The sequence below is a fragment of the Eulemur rufifrons genome, chromosome 19 (genome assembly GCF_041146395.1).
Source record: "Eulemur rufifrons isolate Redbay chromosome 19, OSU_ERuf_1, whole genome shotgun sequence".
Lineage (NCBI taxonomy): Eukaryota > Metazoa > Chordata > Mammalia > Primates > Lemuridae > Eulemur > Eulemur rufifrons.
In genome coordinates this window covers 108415345-108435319 of record NC_091001.1, presented here as the reverse complement: position 1 = coordinate 108435319, position 19975 = coordinate 108415345, and the positions used below count along the sequence as shown (strand labels likewise).

Sequence of the window (19975 nt, the reverse complement as noted above, 5' to 3'; positions counted from 1 at the left end):
TCCTGCTTTAAGGAATCAAGCAAACCTATCTTTAAATGAAAACTCCATTATCAAATGTAAAACAAATAATCTTTTTAAAAAAGTCAATGCATACATACCTCTACTGTTCCTGTGGCAAACAAGCCATGCACCGAATTTATGTCACAAACATTATTCTCCCTAATACAGTGAAGCAATAAGAGAGACAGTATTAGTTAGCTTCTAATTTAGGAGGGAATGGGGTATTAAATAAACTTTCTAAGTAAACAGTCAACCCAAATTCTATGGAGAAACAAGACATGCAGATTCTCTCACTAATCTGCAAATGAAAAACACCAAAGCATGAAAGGATTAAGCATGTGGCTCACAGTCACCAGAGTTTCTGATCCCCAGGGTGACACTCTACCTGCTAGGGGATAAACAAGGAAGGACTTGCTTCTGAAATACTACTCCACCACCATGAGAAGAAAGGGACAGTGTATTTTTTCAATATATTGTCTTCCAAGGCAAGGAAACATTCTCAAAAGAACGCAGGCTATAGCGATGACCATCTTGAGACTTGACAAGCTTGAGATGAACTGCTGATCTCAGTTTTCTTTCCCTGTAAAATGGATATTTCACCTACCTCTTGGGGTTATTGTGAGGATTAAATGAAAAAAAAAAAACTGCAAAATGTTCAGCAGTGTCCAGAGTATAGAAGACACTTCATAAATAATAGCTGTTACTATAAACAGGAAATTATTCAGCTAAAGAGCAGATTTTATTATGTAATAATGCATTGTGAAGCTACTACAAGTTTTTTAAAGGAAATAAAAGTATTTCAAGCCAATATGAAACAAAAAAATCTCAAGAGTTTGCTTGATTTTTATCACTATATGTTCTTCGAACCTTTAAAAATCCTCTCAAAGCAACAAGGAAAATTCAATAAACTTATTTATTTATTTTTTTTTGAGACAGAGTCTCACTCTGTTGCCCGGGCTAGAGTGCCATGGCGTCAGCCTAGCTCACAGCAACCTCAAACTCCTGGGCTCAAGCGATCCTACTGCCTCAGCCTCCCAAGTAGCTGGGACTACAGGTACACACCATCATGCCTGGCTAATTTTTCTATGTATTTTTAGTTGTCCAGATAATTTCTTTCTATTTTTTAGTAGAGACGGGGTCTCCCTCTTGCTCAGGCTGATCTCAAATTCCTGACCTTGAGTGATCCTCCTGCCTGGGCCTCCCAGAGTGCTAGGATTACAGGCGTGAGCCACCACGCCCGGCCTCAATAAACTTTATCTACACAGATGAGAAGTAATCCAGCTTCCATATTTACTAATTGTATAGCCTTGGGCAAACTAGTTCACCTGAGCCTCAGCTGTCCTATGTGTTAAAGGGTATTTAGCACAAAAATCTGTTGTGAGTCTAAAATGAGTTAATAGAAGTAAAATGGCTGAATAATGCCTGGCACATAGTAAGTGCTTTCACTATTATTATTATTAATATTTGTTACATGATGGTAATGATGACAAGATTTGTTCCTAAAGAATTTCTCGGCTGACCAAAGTGGCTCATACCCATAATCCTAGCACTTTGAGAGGCTGAGGTGGGAGGATCACTTGAGGCCAGAAGTTCAAGGCCAGCATGAGCAGCATAGTGACACACCATCTCTACAAAAAAATAGGAAAAAAAAAAAAAAAAAAGTAGCTGAGCATGGTGGTGCAAGCCTGTAGTCCTAGCTACTCGGGAGGCTGAGGTGGGAGGATTGCTCGAGAGTAGGGATACGAAATTGCAGTGAGCCATGGTGACACCACTGCACTGTAGCCCGGCAACAGAGCAAGACCCTGTCTCAAAACAAAAACAAAAAGAATTTCTCTTTGAATGAAACATAAATGTAGAGCATAATGTAGGTCTAAAAAGGAAAACAAAAAAACCTTAAAGGGGGCTGGGTCCAGTGGCTCACACCTATATAATCTCAACAATTTTGGAGGCTGAAGGAGGCAGATGACTAGAGCCCAAGAGTTTGAAGTTGCAGTAAGCTTTGATTTCACCACTGCACTCCAGCCTGGGTAACAGAGTGAAACCCCATCTCAAAAACAAAACAAAAACTTAAAGATCTGCTAGCACAAACATAAAAAATAAACATTTAAAAATGGCACTCAGGCCAGGCATAATGGCTCATGCCTGTAATCCTACCACTCTGGGAGGCTGAGGTGGGAGGACTACTTGAGCTCAGGAGTTCAAGACCAGCCTGAGCAACATTGAGACCCCATCTCTAAAAATAGAAAAAATTAGCCAGGTATGGTGGTGCGTGCCTGTAGTCCCAGCTGTTTAGGAGAATTGCTTGAGCATACGAGTTTGAAGTTGCTATGAGCTAGGCTGATGCCATGGCACTGTAGCCTGTGCAACAGAACAAGACTGTGTCTCAAAAAAACATAAAAAATAAAAATGGCACTCCAAGTTAATTCAAAATTTCTCCACAGGAGAAAATATCATAAAACAAGACCATGAATAAAATTTAATGAACATTGCAAATAATAAACTGAGTATTTTTAAAGTGACTTTTAAAAATTTGGGGTATATTTTTAAAATATTTTTTTAATTTTTAAGAAATAACCAGGTCTTTCATTGAATTTTTTGCTTACGAAAAATTTAACAGTATTCTTTTTAACTAAGTTGCCCAGAGTTCTGCTTAAATGCAATACTGTATGCTATATCATAACAAATTGAGCATCTGGCTCCATCTCCTGGTCAAAATAAATACAGCAATACTCACGCAGCATCAGTTTGTAGAGGATTCAGGTATCGTCCTTGTTCCAAATTTAACCTATAAACTTCAGAACTGAAAAGTAATAAAGAAAGTTAAAAATCTGGTAAACTGTCTGGGCAAAGTGGCTCACACCTGTAATCTTAGCACTCTGGGATGCCAAGGCGGGAAGATGGCTTGAGGTAAGGAGTTTGAAACCAGCCTGAGCAACAGCAAGACCCCGTCTCTACCAAAAATAGAAAAAATTAGCCAGGTGCGGTGACGCACACCTGTAGTCCCAGCTACTCAGGAGGCTGAGGCAGGAGGATTGCTTGAACCCAAGAATTGGAGGTTGCAGTGAGCTATGATGACTTCACTGCACTCCAGCCTGTGTGACAGAGTGAGACTGTGAGACTCTGTCTCAAAAAAAAAAAAAAAAAAGAAAAAAAAACACCTGGTAAACTATTAATACAATGAAATTTCAAGTAAATATAAATTTTAGAAATATTTATATATATATATATCACTCATATGCCATTACTTCCCTTTGTAAAACTGATACAAAAATTTATTCTAAACCTAAAAAATATTCTCCTTATTTGTGAATTTATTCATATATAAAAGTGATTTAAATCACTCATGTGCCAAGGAAATACTTTGAAGTCATTAAGCACATTATTTACAAATAACATGGAGAATGTGAGATCCAAAAGCATATATAACACATCTACATATGTATATAAGACTAGAAGGAAACAATAAAATGCTAATAAGGATTCTCTCTGGGTGGCATAATGATGGATGAATTTTTTCTTCTTTATATTTTTCTATATTTTCCCAATTTTCTAAAATGAATATGTATTATTTTTATAATCATAAAAAAGGTAGCATTTAAGAATAAAAAGTCTTAGAATACCATGCAATTGGGCTAAGAAACTGACATCATCAACAATATTCCTCTACTAGGTTATCTGTGTATCTCTCCAGATTTAGAGCACCATGCTAACAGAAGCCAGAGATGTAATCCCTACATGAGGCAACCACTTAGAAACTATACCCTTTAAGCAACTTAAAGGCAGGGATCATGTCTTAGTCTTTAAAGCCCTCTCCCTAAGTTTTTTTTTAACTAGAGTCCATAACCACATATGAACTTAATCACAAAATGATCCAGACAGAAATTCATCACTGATATTGAACAAACTTAAAGCAGGAGCTATAAAGTTATGGAATGTAAACAGAAATCTGGGAAATAACAGGAAAATAAAATAATGTTATGTCCCATATATTGTGGCAACTGGGCTATACTGAACAGGCTTATACATTCCCCATCAGTACTTCCTGATTTAAGCACTGTGACATACAACTATCATAAATATTTTTAACATTAGAAAAGATTTTATTAAACAAGTGTTAAAATAGTACATTATAATGATAGCACTTAAAAATAAAATCCATCAATATGTAGAAAATAGGAAATTTATCCCTTGTTGTCTAAGGTTTTTTTTTTTTTTTTTACAATAGCCACATATCAGCTTTTTATTAAAGCAAGCTATCTAAATAGACAAAATGTACAAGAAATTTAAGAATAGAACCTGGTTGTTTTAGGAGGGTGGGAAGGAGAAAGCAAAAAGTAATTAGATCCAATACCTTGCACCAACGAAGTACAAGTCACAGGATGGATAGTGGTAAGAGAAATCTCTCCCAAACTTTGGTATTCTGGTTTTGTAGTAAAAACCTGATTGTGAGTGAAATTCAATATATCTATCATTATGTAAGAAGACAATCTGAAAATAAAACAAGAAATTAGCTTGTTTGGATTTCTAGATAAGGAGTTTATTTCATCATCACTAGAACAGGCAAAGCAAGAAAAACTCTGATCTCACCTTCACTTTCTCTCAACACATACACTCTCCACCGTGATTAAGAATCAAAACTCTTCATTGGTTCCTTAACACCTCCCTGCATCCTGAAAGCTTTTCTGCAAATCTTACCTTCTAACTGGAAGACTTGAAGCAAACCTTTCATTTACCTGGCACCAATACTTCATAACATAGAGCTGTGTACAGTAACCTCAATGAGCAATTTCCTATTTCACTTAGAAACACATTTTAATAACCCTACAATTATACAAGGTTTGATAAACTCCTTGTATAAATCTAACTTTAAGCTAGGCACAGTAGCACATGCCTGTAGTCCCAGCTACTTGAAAGGTTGAGGTGGGAGAATCACTTGAGCCTAAGAGTTTGAGACCAGCCTGGGCAACATAGCAAGACCCCATCTCTATGAATAAATAAATAAAATTAACTTTACTGTACCTGCAAAAAGTATCTTAAAAATTTACAGATGCTATTTAAAGGCAAATTTATCAATATTTAGAAAAAATACATTCTAAAATTACATTGTCCCCAAACAGATAAATGACTACCATAGGCAAAAGGATAAACTGTAACTCATAGTTTCCAAAACTGAAGACAATATACATAGCCATGTTAGCTATGAAAATTCAATTTTCCTTCCTGTCAAAGATATTTGACATCACTAAAAACTTTTCATTTTAAATTGAATAAGGACTTTATTGACAATTTTATAGCTGCTGAAAACAACCATAAAAGTGAAAGATGAACTAATGACACTAAGAAAAGAAACATATCTATTTAACTGTATTTTGAACTGATTCAAAATATGCCACAACCCCTTCCAGGGTTAAGAAAATTAAATAGGTTGGGCACAGCAGCTCATGGCTGTAATCCTAGCACTTTGGGAGGCTGAAGTGGGAGGACTGCTTGAGGCCAAGAGTTTAAGACCAGCCTGGGCAACATAGCGACACCCCATATTGTAAAAAATAGAAAAATTAGCTCAGTGCTGTGACACACACACCTGTAGTCCCAGTTAATTAAGAGGCTGAGATAAGAGGATCACTTCAGCCTAGGAGTTTGAGGTTGCAGTGAGCAATGATGACATCACTGCACTCTACCCAGGGTGACAAAGTAAGACTCTGTCTCAAAAAGAAAAAAAAAAGAAAGAAAGAAAATGAAAGCAATCTGGCAAATAAATCTAGGTTAAATGCAATAATCAGAAAAACAAATCTAGACTTTAAGATGGTCTAAAAAAGATGACTGCTGCTAATTCTTGAAAATATAAATAGTTTTATGTGTGATAGGAAAACTAATTTTGAGATTAGATTAGACTGGCCAAAGGCTATCTCTATTACTGTTGTTTTAAAATCATACATGTACCAAACTAAAAATATTAATATTTTAATAGAAAATGATGGGTTATATTTTACTACACAGCCATTTGTAATTTAACAGTGGGAACATAATAAAAATGCTTATCACAAATATAAATTCCACTTACTCATTTCTTGGGTGTAGCCAGTAAAAACCAATACTACGGAACATACCTTTGAGTAGTCATCAGACAGAATTTCAAAGGTGACAACTGAAAAACAAGAAATAGTAGGAAAAAATAAGAATATCAATGTTGTTAAAAAATGCAAACGATGCAAAGATTCTAATTCAACACAGAAATTACACATAAATACCAGTTTTTCTTTTCTGCCCCTGTGTAAAACAAGAATAAAATTGCTGTGATCTAAATATATAGTTTTATGAGTTTATACTTCAAAATTTGACATTCCTGTAAATAACCTCACAGAATTTTTTGCTAAAATTCAGAGATACAAGAAGTTCACAATCTACCTTTACTGCAGACATGAAATGTGAACACTTATTTAGATATCAGTATTAACTAAACCTTAGTGACCTAGACTGGTTGCATTAATGCTCACAGTTGGGTCTCCATGTTTCCCAGTAGAAAAAAATCACTAACTTTTTTGAGAAAAATATTTAATATTTCACAATTTCAGTATTGTAATTGTCAATGTAAAGTATACTTGAATGCTTACTGATTAACATTTTACCAATTAATTTTAAAAAAATAAAATTATCATGTTCCCAAAACACCAAATGAAAAATTAAAAGCTTTACAATTTCTCAATACACATCAACTAGATTTCTCATAGAACTGAAGCAAATTCACAAAATATAATGACTTCTAAGTTTTGCCACTATTTTTCTGAGATGTTCAAAACAAAATAATTTTTATAATTTTCAAACATTAAAGAACATTAAAAAAATTGTTGCTTAAAAAAAAACAGTAACTTTTTACCCATTCACAGTTTACTTTCTAAACAAAAATAAAGAGTGAAAACAGTTGTTATTAGTGACACACAGAGTTTCTACTGTTTTCAAAAAACAAAGGGTGAAATAAATTAGGAAAATAGGTATATACAATTTCATAGAACACATATCCCATTAACTTCTTTTCCCTTGATCCCAAACACCAGACCAATGGATAAAAGTACTTGAACTTTCCCATTTTAATTTGCCCTCAGTGCCAGTCAGAATTCTAAGAATGACCCCAGTGACCCATACAACCCCCCTTCTTGAGAGTGTGGGTGGAACCTGTGAATTGATGAGATACCACTCCCATGATTATATCACATTATAAGGCAAAGGGGAGATTTATAATCATAGGAGCCCTCTGAAAGCAGAGTTTTCTCCTGGGGAAGTCAGAGAGATTTGAAGCACAAGATGGATGTGATGAGAAATGCATGCAGCCTCCAGAGCTACAAGTGGCCCCCAGCTGACAGCCAGCAGGAAACGGGGATGCCAGTCCTACAACCACAACAAACTGAATTCTGCCAACAACCTGAATGAGGGTGGAAGTATTAACAGATTCTTGATCAGCATCTCCAGATAAAAGCTCAACCCAGCCAATACCCTGACTTTAGAGCTGGGCATAGCATCTGTAGCAATAGCCACAGAAGTGTGAGCTATTACAATGGATATTTTAAGCCACCATGATTGTAATACAGTAATTTGTTATATATTAATAGAAAACTAATTATACACTATTCCCATTATAAAACCAGAAGACAAATATAAAAGCTATTTCCATGAGTTCAAATTTAGCTCTTACTCACCTTCTGAATCTAAACACCTTTCAAACTTCAAGGACAATTGATAGGTATCATAACATCGGACCCGAGGTTTATATGTTCCTATAAAAAAAATTAATGTGATATAAAACCTAGTCAATATCCTGCAAATATGTTTAGTGTGCTTTTTCTTCAGAGATAAGTAGGATTAATTACAAACAAATCAAAGGAAAGGAATTTAACAGCAGCCCCTCCCAAACATCCCAGGGAGGAAAATGAACAAAGTTAGATAAGCAAGTTGTAAAAAATAAAATACAAGTAACTAATAAACTTCACAAATAATCTAACAAAAATAGATTAAAAATATGAAATAGTTTTTGGCAATCAAAATGCCAAAGATGAAAAAGACAGTTAATATCTATGTTGGTGAAAGTGTTAAAAGTATACTCATACAATGTTGTTGACTGGTATAAAATTAACACAGATTTTTCTGGAGGACAATCCGGCAATATCTGTAAAATACGTGATGTTTACATACCTTGAATCTGTATTTTAACTTATACAAATTGAACCTACAGAAACATATCCATCCACAAGTATACCAAACATATGAAGAGTATTCATTGCAACATTGTTTAAAAATGGCTGGAAACTGAAAGCAAATAACACATCCACTGATAGGGAAATGGTTAAATAAATGATGGTAAGTCCACACAAGGGAACATGGTATATCTGATAAAGAGAATGAGGCAGACCTGTAACTACTAACATGGAAAGCTGCCACAATGTATTATAAAGTGAGAGCACGGAGAGAGCACAAGTGAGTGCTACAGAATGGCACATATAATACGATCTCAATTTTGTAAAACTAAAGAATGATAATGCTAGTACTTTGTATAGCAAAAGTTGGAGGAATAAGTATGAACTTCACAATGACTATCAGGAAAAACCAATAAAGGCATCTTAAACATAAAAGAATGTGAGAGGCACCGTGGTGCAAGCCTAGCTACTTGGGAGGCTGAGGTGGGAGGACTGCTTGAGCCTAGGAGTTTAAGACCAGACTGGGAAACATAGGGAGACCCCTGTCTCATTCATTCATTCATAAATAAATAAATAAATAAAAGAATGAGGTTGTCCTATGTTTACTGGTATGAATCAAAGCTAAAGATCTCATTTTTTTAAAAAAAAGATGTTTAAAAAACAGTAAATATGGACTGGGCACGGTGGCTCACTCTTACAATCCCAGCACTTTGGGAGGCCAAGGTGGGAGGATCACTTGAGCCCAGGGGTTTGAAACCAGCCTGGGCAACATAGCGAGACCCCATCTCTATAAAAAAAAAAAAAAAAAAAAAAAAATTTTTAATAGAAAACAACCAAAAAAAAACAGTAAACATACTACAAGCCCAATGTTATATGACAACCATTTAAGTAAATTTGTATGTATGTATATCTGTATAAATATGATTTAAAAGGCTATATATAGAATTGTTAATATATGCCAGACCTTCATTCTCTTTTTATTTGTCTTTGCTTTTGTTTTTTATTTCTGTATTATTTAAAAGGTTTACATATATTACTTTGGCCAACAGAAAAAAAGTGGCAAAAAATATAAATATAAATAAAAGTAGCCTCCCTGTTTCTTGATCTTCCATCCCAGTGAACTATCGGTAAAGACTAACACCACCACTAAGAATATATTTGAATCTGGCATGATCAAAAACCTAATGTTTCCACAAGGAACCAAGAGGCTGGTCAGTTCTGTAACAAACCAATGCTTAGCACATCCCCTAGGTTTATTCCCCTGTATAGTCTATTTCTCCAGCTAAACTGAAATATTTTCAAGAGCCAATCTAAAATCAACTTGTTTCTAGCCACAAGGCTTACAACACCAAAGGCAACCTGAGAAAGAGGTAGGGATGAGATCAAGACTGAGATCAAAAGAAGAATCTCTATCAAATTAAATGGAGAAGCAAGTGGCACCCAAGTCCACTTCACCTACCAATAGCAAGAAAAGCCCTCTACAAAAGTCAAACCAGAGGGACTGTGGACTCTACAACTGTGCTATCCAATAAGGAGGCCACTCACCAAGTGTGCACATTGAAATTATTTAAAATTAAATCAGATTAAAAATTTAGTTCTTCAGTCCCACTAGCCACATTTCATATATTCTTTATAAAATATTCTTTTTAAGATAAAAATAAAACCAAAGGGTGTGAATAGGAAGGAAAGCAATTAATTTTGCATGGTAGTAGAGGATGACTTCATAAAAGAAAATGCAATTTAACCTCTTAATCTGTATCATAGCTCTCTTAAGTACTTGATCTCTGACCTTGGACAAGTCATTTAATATTTCAGATCTATAAGATAAAGAAAATGAATTAAATCTCTAGTTTCTTCCAGTCCTCAAAAAGTGTATCCATGTATCTTGCATCTCCCCAGTTCTCTTTGCCAGTTTCTTAACATAGAACTGGAGGTTAAGAGAGATGTACAATGTTAGTACTGAGACAGCCATTAACACACAACAATAGAGACTGGCCTGTGTATGCATGAAGGTGTTTTGAAAAAAGAAAAGTGTTTGGAAAAGGTATATAGATAGCATTAAACCAGCGAAAAATGTGTGTGGACAACACACAAGACAGACATATACACCAAAATCACAATCAAAAAGGGCCGGGTGGTACTATTCAATGTTTTAACACATTAAAAGTTCTCTGTATCTCGTGGTTTTTTATAATGATGAATACTGTTAATGTAAAATCTTAGTAATACAAACAAATAGTAAATACAGAAAATCATGTTAAAAGTAATCTTTCCTGGAATCCTCATTGTTAGGAAGATTATAAATGTTGGTGAAAGTGTAAATAATATGACAGTGAAGTGATATGACCACTATGGGTCTGGTAGTTTCCTAGAAAACTAAACATACACATACCCTATGACTCAGAAATTCTACTCCTTAGGTATTTACCAACAAGAAATGAAAGTATATGATCACAAAACAGTCTTGCATAAGATTGTTCGCATTGCTTTATTAATAAAAATCAATAAATGAAAATAGCCCACCAAATGGAAGACAGATAAACTGTGGTATATTCATATAATGAGATACTACTTGTTAATTAGAGAAGAACAAGCTACTGAAACATATAACATGTATGAATCTCAAATACAAAATCCCAGGTAGAATGAGTCCTAGAGAGAAAGAATACAAAGTGTATGACTGCATTTATATCAAGTTCTAAAACAGGCCGGGCACGGTGGCTCACGCCTGTAATCCTAGCACTCTGGGAGGCCGAGGTGGGCGGATCGTTTGAGCTCAGGAGTTCGAGACCAGCCTGAGCAAGAGCGAGACCCCATCTCTACTAAAAATAGAAAGAAATTATATGGACAGCTAAAAATATATATAGAAAAAATTAGCCGGGCATGGTGGCGCATGCCTGTAGTCCCAGCTACTCGGGAGGCTGAGACAGGAGGATCCCTTGAGCTCAGGAGTTTGAGGTTGCTGTGAGCTAGGCTGACGCCACGGCACTCACTCTAGCCTGGGCAACAGAGTGAGACTCTGTCTCAAAAAAAAAAAAAAAAAAAAAGTTCTAAAACAGGCTAAATTTGTGGTGAAAAAAAATCAGAGCAGTGTTTGCCTTTGCAGGGGTGGGAGCAGGGTCTGCCTTCGAGGAGCGTGAGGGAATTTCCTGAAGGAAAGGAATGTTCTGTGTCTTGATAGCGGTTTGGGTTACACAGGTGTGTGCATCTGTCAAAACTCAACAAATAGTAAACTTACAATCTATCGATCTATGCATTTCACTGTATGTAAACTTTACCTAAAAAAAAAAAAAAAATCCATAAATAAATATTGAAAATACTGAACTCCAATCAATGATATACCTGCTGAGGTATGTAGGGGTAAAGTATGCTGATGTCTGCAACTTGCTCTGGTATACAGCCGACTGATGTTTGGACAGAGACAGACGTGATAAACCAAATATTGTAAACTATTTACTGCAGAATTTAGGTTAGTGGATACATAGGTATTTACAGTGCAGTTTTTTTCAATATTTCTGTATGTTTGAAATTTTTTATAATGAAATGGTAGGGTTAAAATAAAAGTGACCTTTCTCACCACAGCAGTTCCTGCTATGAAATGTATTTAAATCATAACAAAAAGATGCTTACCAGTTGCTAAAATATACTGTCCATCTTTTGACACCTTAATAGTGGTGCAAACAGTAGGCATTTCAAAATCCTGAATAAGTTCAATTCTCCTACGGATATCTAAAAAGACAGAAAAAATAACTAGTTTAACTGACAAGTGCTTATTCTCTATCACAGACAAAGCGTGCTGAGCAGTCACAGCAACTACAAACAATAAAATACACCCCAAATGCTTCCAGTACAGTCCACCCCTAAACAGCGAAGGTTTTTTTCTTAGCTCATACATTATTTTTCTAGGCTAAGTATTCTATTTTTACTTTTCAAAAAGTATCATCATTAATTTAAAAAAAAATTTCCCACCGGGCATGGTGATTCCACAGTGCTGTAAACCTAGCACTCTGGGAGGCTGAGGCAGGAGGATCGCTTGACCTCAGGAGTTCGACACCAGCCTGAGCAAGAGCAAGACCCTGTCTCTACTAAAACTAGAAAAAATAAAAAATAAATTAAAAATAGAAAAAATTAGCCAGGCGTCATGGCATGCACCTATAATCCCAGCTACTTGGGAGGCTGAGGCAGGAGGATCACTTGAGTCCAGGAGTTTAAGGTTGCAGTGAGTTACGATGATGGCATTGTACTCTACCCTGGGTGACAGACTCTGTCTCAAAAATAAAAAAATTGAACAACAGTATATGAAACATCCAGTTTTAAGAAGATAGGATGAATGAGAATAAACATTAAACCATTATCATTACCCAATCATGGCAAAGACAAAAATCTTACAATTTTTTCTCCTAAATAATAACAGATTTAAGACTCTAATATCTGAAGTTTACATAAGAAACTGCTGCCACACTGACTTTTGCCTCTGTTGGCACCCCTGATCTGCAGTCAAGAGGACCCAGGCTAGAGGAAGACTTAGTGCAGTCTCTCTGGAGCAGACCACTAACACTGACTCTCACAAAAACCTGTTCCTTCCTACAGGAAAGTGGATTCTTGCTGGTTGCTACCATAAAAATGTGCCTATTGCAAAGACACTATGGAACATTACTGCTTTGTTTATTGAAGCCAAATATAAGACTCAAACCAACTGAGTAGGAGTAGTGCACTCAATTAGAAAGACACATAAGTTCCAAAGTGGGTTGGAAGAAATAATTAATATTTTTTCCCCAAAAAAATCTGAATTTGTTTTGTTACACACAAGAATACTAGAATGGGAGAATCAGATAAAATCGGGATCAGTAAACAGTACTAAAGCAGCAATTTTTGTTTTCCTTTAATTTAAAATTTTAATTTTCTAACTTTAGTACTGTATTTTCCAAGATGCTTGCCTTGCGGTATTTATTTCACATCCAGAAACCCCTTCAATATCTTAGGTTTTGGTTTTTAAAGAATAAGTTAAACAAAATAATGGAAAATAAACTTTCTTTCATACATAATAAGTTATTGTTTTTTTTTTTTTACCATAGGTGAGTAGTCACATAACATGACAAACTGTAATACGTAAATAAAATGAAATCTGGTCACCAAAATGATTTAAGTAATAAATTGATCTCACACTCCTATCTTCCCTGTGGCCGTAAGTTAAAAAAATCAAACTCTTCGGATCTTTATAGTTCATGTTCATACATCCTATATGTAAAATTGCTTTCTTCAGAAAGAAAATGCTCACTATATCTCAAAAATCAATTTACCTAACAGAATAAGATTTTTTAATTTTTTCATTCTTTATTTTTAATTATTATGGGTACACAATAGTTGTATGTCTTTACAGGGCCCATGTGATGTTTTGATATAGGCATATAATATGAATTAGTCAAATCAGGGTAACTGGGGTATCTATCACTTCAGGCATCTAACATTTCTTTGTGTTAGGAACATTCCAATTTCACTCTTTTAGTTGTTTTAAAGTAGACCCTAACTTATTGCTGATTATAGCAATAATCAGCAATTATAGCTGATAACTGCTGATAGCACAACTACTTTGCTGTGCTATCAAATATTATTCATTCTAACTTATTTTTGCACCTATTAACCATCCCCACTCCCTCTCCCCACTACCCTTCCCATCCTCTGGTAACTATCACTCTACTGTCTGTCTCAATGAGATCAATTAATAGTCAGCTTCCACACATGAGTGAGAACATGTGAGATTTGTCTTTCTGTGCTTGGCTTATTTTGCTTAACATAATGTTCTCCAGTTCCATCCAAGTTGTTGCAAATGGCAGGAATTCATTCTTTTTGTGGCTATATAATATTCCACTGTGTATTAATATTTGTATCACAATTTCTTTACCCATTCATCTGTGGATGGACACTTAAGTTGATTCCAAACCTTGGCTATTGCAAATAGTGCTGCAATAAACATGGGAGTGCAGATATTTTTTCAATATATTTAATTCCCTTCTTTTGCATATATACCCAACAGTGGGATTGCTGAGTCACATAGTAGTTCTATTTTCAGTTTTTTGAGGAACCTCCATACTATTCTCCACAGTGGTTCCACTAATTTACATTCCCACCAACAGCACATGAAGGTCCCCCTTTCTCCATATCCCAAAAGCATTTGTTATTGCCCATCTTATTGATAAAAGCCATTTTTACTGGGGTGAGACGATATCTCACTGTAGTTTTGACTTGCATTTTTCTGGTAACTAATGGTGTTGAGCATTTCTTTGTATACCTGTTGGCCATCTGTATATCTTCTTCTGAGAAATGTCTTCAGATCCTTTGCCCATTTTTTAATCAGATTATTTATTTTTTTCCTATTGAGTTATTGGAGCTCCTTATATATTCTAGTTATTAATCCCTTGTCAGATGGGTAGTTTGGAAAGATTTTCTCCCATTCTACGGGTTTCTCTTCCCTTTGTTGATTATTTCCTTTGCTGTGCGGAAGCTTTTTAGCTTGATGTGATCCATTTGTCCAATTTTGTTTTGGCTGCCTGTGCTTTCGGGATATTACTCAAGAAGTTTTTGCCCAGCAGAATAAGATTTTGACACACTAGAGAACAAAGAAATTATGGAACTATTAGGACAGGCTATCCTTCTTGGGCCTCTTTTGTTTCTACAAACTCACTGAATGCAGCAACACTGCAAGGCCCTGGCCACGCTTACCTAAGCCATTTCTCACGGTTATTTATGCAGCTGGGAACCTTGGGAGACAAGATAACAAGTCCCCTATGGACAAAGAGTAGGCTTGCTTACTGCTGGCTATAAAAGCAGTGGACTTCCTAAGTTATATTCCTTAGCTACAACACAAATCCACTGTGTGCCAAGCATCTATCTGGGCTGTGCTAAGTGGCGTCCTGGGACTCAAGAGGGTAACTGGCACCAATATGCTGATGATCATGCTATTTGCTATGCTGTGAGTACTAATGTCCTTGTCACTGACCAGGAGTCTTGTGTTTTCTGCTATTATCCATGAGACAGTAACAGGCTAACTTATTAGCTTATAAATAGTGTAAAATCAAATCCCATATCCAACAGGAACATATCAACCACAACCATAGGTTTCTTAAGAAGGACAAAGTACTGGGTACAGTGGCTCACACCTATAATCCTAGCACTTTGGAAGGTTGAGGCAGGAGGATTACTTGAGGCCAGGAGTTGGAGACCAGCCTGGACAACACAGTGAGATCCCATCTCTACAAAAACTTAAAAAAAAAAAAAAATGAACCAAGTGTGGTGGCAAGTGCCTGTAGGCTCAGCTACTTGGGAGGCTGAGGTGAGAGAATCGCTTGAGCCCAGGAGTCTGAGGCTGCAGTGAGCTATGATTGGGCCACTGCACTCCAACCTGGGCGACAGAGCAAGTCTCCATCTCTTAAAAAAAAAAAAAAAAAGGAAAGGGCAAAAATGTTTATTTTCCACTAAATTAATTCCACTGCATTTTTGTAAATGTACTTATATATGACAACAATAAATGAGTGAAAGCATTACGGCTTACCAATGTAGTTGTAGTGGGAAAAACGATACTCACCTACATCTTTCTTCTGTAATGCTCTCTTCTTCCTATCAGAAAGCCACTTAAAGAAAATGAAAAGACTTTATTTTAAAACAATATTACCTAAATTGCCTTTCTGCTTGCAAAAATAGTACATGCTCATATTAAAAAATTCAAGTCTTACAGGAATATGTAACATAGAAAGTAGAAATATTCTGTAATCTTAACCTTACTGTTAACATTTCTTCTGGACTTTTTTTTATATATACTTAAATACATATACATATCAGACAGCTAATTTTTTTGAACTAGTATGTTTTACACAAGAGAAAACTAATTCATCTAAATCTAATGGAAAACAGTAAGCCTCAAATATGGATTATAACTAATATATGGAAGAATTTCATCTATAATACTTAAGTGAAATTTTTAAAAGAAAAAACATTAAACGGAGAATGTTTCTTATAGGAATATATTTTTTTACAAAGAATAAAACTAGATAAATAACTGACCAAATAACTGACACATGATGATAAAGAAATGATACTTTTTACCATCATATTCACTGATACCAGATTTTGCTCTGTAATTAATGTACCTCAATTCAGCAAGCAGTATAATTCCATTGCATGAATAGGTGCCAGTGATGAAGCACTTGTCAATTACGATTATCCTAAAGCAGTGGTTCTCAACCAGGGGCAATTTTGTGGCCCAGAGGGCATGTGGCAATTCCTGAAAACATATTTGGTTGTCACAACTGGGGAGTGTGCTCCTGGCATCTGGTCGATAGAGGTCAGGCATGCTGCCACCAAACATCCTACAATGCATAAGACAATACCCAAAGCAAAGAATTGTCCAGCCCATAATGTCAATAATGGTGAGATTAAGAAACCCTACCCCTAAAGAAATAAAAGAGGAAAATTGTGATGTCATTTCTAAAAGCACAAACCCAATGTGTAGCCCTGATCAGACACATGACATTATAAACTTTAGGACTCTGGTCAGGCAGACACATCAAGCAAGACCCTAAGTAAGACGCCTGAGGCAGTGCCCACATACGAAGAGGGATAACACTTCTGGGGTGCCTGATTTTGAGCCACAGCTTTCCTCCTGGCTCTGTATTTAGTGCATTGATTTATAGATTTACAGGCCTTTTTGATTATATTGCTCTGATTTTATTTTAGGCAGTAATCTTTCGATTAAAGCTGACGTTGACGTATATTTCTGGGCACTCGATATGTTCTTTTATATCAACCTAATACAAACACAACAAAGGTATATTGCTAGGGCTTCCCTCTAATAACCAGGATTCAGTTTCCTCTTCTCAGGAAGTTATGAGCAAGGAAGGAGGCCATTCACACAATAACTAGTCTCCTACATCTTGAGCATGTGGCAAAGAGGGGCCTAAGATTTCCTCCTAAGTGGGACCCTGAAACCTGAAAGGGCCAGAAGTTCTCAAAACAGTGATGGTAGGAAGAAAGGAAGGTTCATTCAGGAGTTTCTGTACAGGTTGATTTTTTTTTTAAGTGTCTTTTTCAAGCTCACCGAAGATGTGAAAGCTGTCACTAAATTCAGCCATCCTCTCCATATTCTATAAACTCATAACCAATAAAGAACTGTACGCTCTTTCCGCCATCTTGGAGCCTGTGGAGGTCTGCTGGGAACAGGACTTCTAAAAGGCAAATATGTCTGGAAGGCTGTGGTCGAAGGCCATTTTTGCTGGCTATAAGCGGGGTCTCCGGAACCAAAGAGAGCACACAGCTCTTCTTAAAATTGAAGGTGTTTATGCCCGAGACGAAACTGAATTCTATTTGGGCAAGAGATGTGCTTATGTATACAAAGCAAAGAACAACACAGTGACTCCTGGTGGCAAACCAAACAAAACCAGAGTAATCTGGGGAAAGGTAACTCGGGCCCATGGAAACAGTGGCATGGTTCGTGCCAAATTCCGAAGCAACCTTCCTGCCAAGGCCATTGGACACAGAATCCGTGTGATGCTGTACCCCTCAAGGATTTAAACTAATGAAAAGTAAATAAATAAAAGTGGATTTGTGCTCTTGTAAAAAAAAAAAAAAAAGAACTGTACATTATCAATGTCAAAAAATTTCATCAGAAACCTAGTTTAAAAAAAAGCTCTAGAAATGTTGATGACTTAATTCTCTCACTGGACAGGTGCCTCACTGCTGCTGAAAAGAAAACATAGATCCCATCTGATCTCACATTTAAATTAAGGTAAAGCAAAATAGGCAATCTGTTGATAAGTTAGGATTGCTTTATTTTTTACTTATTTATTTTTTTCTGGCTCATCACTGACAGAGGATTACTTTAAAGGAAGATGCAAGACAGAGACACAGAGAGAGACAGAGAGAAAGTAGCAGTTCTCAAACTTTTTGGTCTCAGAATCCCTGAACACTCTTTATGGAGGATCCCAAAAGGGCTTTTGTTTATGTGGGTTATATCTATTAATATTTAATATATGAGACGTTAAAACTGAGAAACTATTTAAATATTTATGTATTTAGTTAAAAACAACCACCTCACTACAGGTTCATCTAAATAAATAACATACCTTTATGAAAAATAGCTATATTCTTAAAAATCTCCTCAATAGGAAACACTTATAGATTCTCATACCTGCCTCTGTAACCAACTTATGATTTTAGTTGAAATGTAAGAAGGATAATAGGCCTCACACAGACGTGCAGCTGGAAAAAGAAGAAGAGGACTTTAGTAGTCCTTTCAGATAACTGTGGCTGTTTTTCTTTGGTATAACACTAAAATTCAACAAGTGGCAGTTTCTTCAAAGTTATCTGCAATGTGGAATGTGAAGCCTATTGATGTATTTTTGGTACTCTGGTATGTTAAAAGTCATTGGTATATCTTGTCTTCTGAATGAGTCTTTTACCCACGCATGATTTTACAACAGACACTGGTCATTTTGGAAAGTATTTGGTTTACTGGGTTATAAGATCTATCCAATGTTGATGCATTTTATCAAATGATATCAAAAATTCACATTCATTAATATCACCACCAATCTCACCAGAAAAGTCTTTAAGTTTTGGAAACTATCAAGCTTATGGTGGCGGATACAAGTTTTCCAAAATTTTGTTTTTCACATGAAAGCACAAATTTTATCAATGTCATTAAATGCTGTCAGTTGTTTTCCTCTGAAGTGAACTTTGTTCATCTTCAAGAAAATGCCTGCCAAATACTGAAGTCTGAAAAACAATGGTTTGTCTGTAAGTCGTTTTTTCAGTAAAAACTTGTTTCATGTAAAAACGCAGTTCCTTCAGCTCACAACCGAAACACGTGCACAAGTGCTTTTTCTCCAGACAACTGTGGTACGTGCTGTGACATACAGAACTGCTTGGCAAGTAAATGTAAAGACTTTCTCTACATTAATAGAACATAAGACCCAGAAAGAGAGAAGCATTATTTACACAGAATAGACAACAACTGGAGTTCCATGTGTAGTTTAAGTATCACACCTCAAAGGAATGCCCAGAAAACATTAATAAGGACAAGCAAAGGTTTCCAAATCCATTCGTCTCAAGCCACTCTCCCTACCACTCCAGTGGAACTACTCACCAAGGCCAGCAGCTTGCTCCTTTACGCCAAAGTCCATGTTCTCTGTGCTCATCTTCCCCCCCTCCCATATATATAACCAGAAGAAAACAGCTACTTTTTAAATCCTTCATTATTATTTTTTTCAGAGATGTGTCTTGCTATGTTGCCCAGGCTGGTCTCCAACTCCTGAGCTCAAGTGATCCTCCCACCTCAGTCTCCTGCATAGGTGGGATTACAGATGAGTGCCACATGGTGGCACAACTGTAAAACTCTTTCCAGTTTCTCTCTCTTGATCTGCATCTGGGCTCACCATACCATACCTCACTCAAGACGATATGATTAAGGCATGAGTCTATAACCTTTCATGATTAAAAAAAACACAAAAACCCAAAAACTTCTAAGACTATTTGCAGGTGATGCTGGAAGGAGTGTATGGAAAACATGAGCACTGTTACAGCGCTAATCTCTGCACTCATCTTATTGGAGCTCTCTGCAGCAGCTGACACAGCTGATCACTCCCTCCTTAAAACACTTGCTTCCACAAAACCACACATTTCTGATTATCCTCTCTTGTCAGTGCCGCCTTCTCTTTCTTCTTTGCTGGGTTCTCCTCCTCTTCTCGGGTGATAAACATTTGACTACTTCAGGTCCTCAGCCCAGTTCTCCTCTCTGT

The 19975-nt window shown here is 36.2% G+C and overlaps 2 protein-coding genes across 4 annotated transcripts in view; one reads left to right on the top strand and one right to left on the bottom strand.

Annotated features, from left to right (window-relative positions):
- The window catches only part of NOL10 (nucleolar protein 10), a 104305-nt gene that overhangs the window by 83010 nt on the left and 1320 nt on the right, over nt 1–19975 (bottom strand). For 2 of the 3 annotated variants that reach the window (XM_069494186.1, XM_069494188.1), the window contains exons 2-8: nt 15769–15814; nt 11817–11915; nt 7692–7769; nt 6108–6145; nt 4352–4488; nt 2735–2800; nt 99–159 (exon numbers count right to left, since the gene is read on the bottom strand). In XM_069494186.1, coding sequence (XP_069350287.1) covers nt 99–159; nt 2735–2800; nt 4352–4488; nt 6108–6145; nt 7692–7769; nt 11817–11915; nt 15769–15814 — 525 coding nt within the window. The remainder of the gene's footprint in view (nt 1–98; nt 160–2734; nt 2801–4351; nt 4489–6107; nt 6146–7691; nt 7770–11816; nt 11916–15768; nt 15815–19975) is intronic. The other variant, XM_069494187.1, reaches the window with a different exon arrangement.
- On the top strand, nt 17366–17785 carry LOC138400001 (large ribosomal subunit protein eL33). Its single transcript, XM_069494794.1, has one exon. The coding sequence runs from the start codon at nt 17418–17420 to the stop codon at nt 17748–17750; it is 333 nt and encodes a 110-aa protein (XP_069350895.1). The 5' UTR covers nt 17366–17417; the 3' UTR covers nt 17751–17785.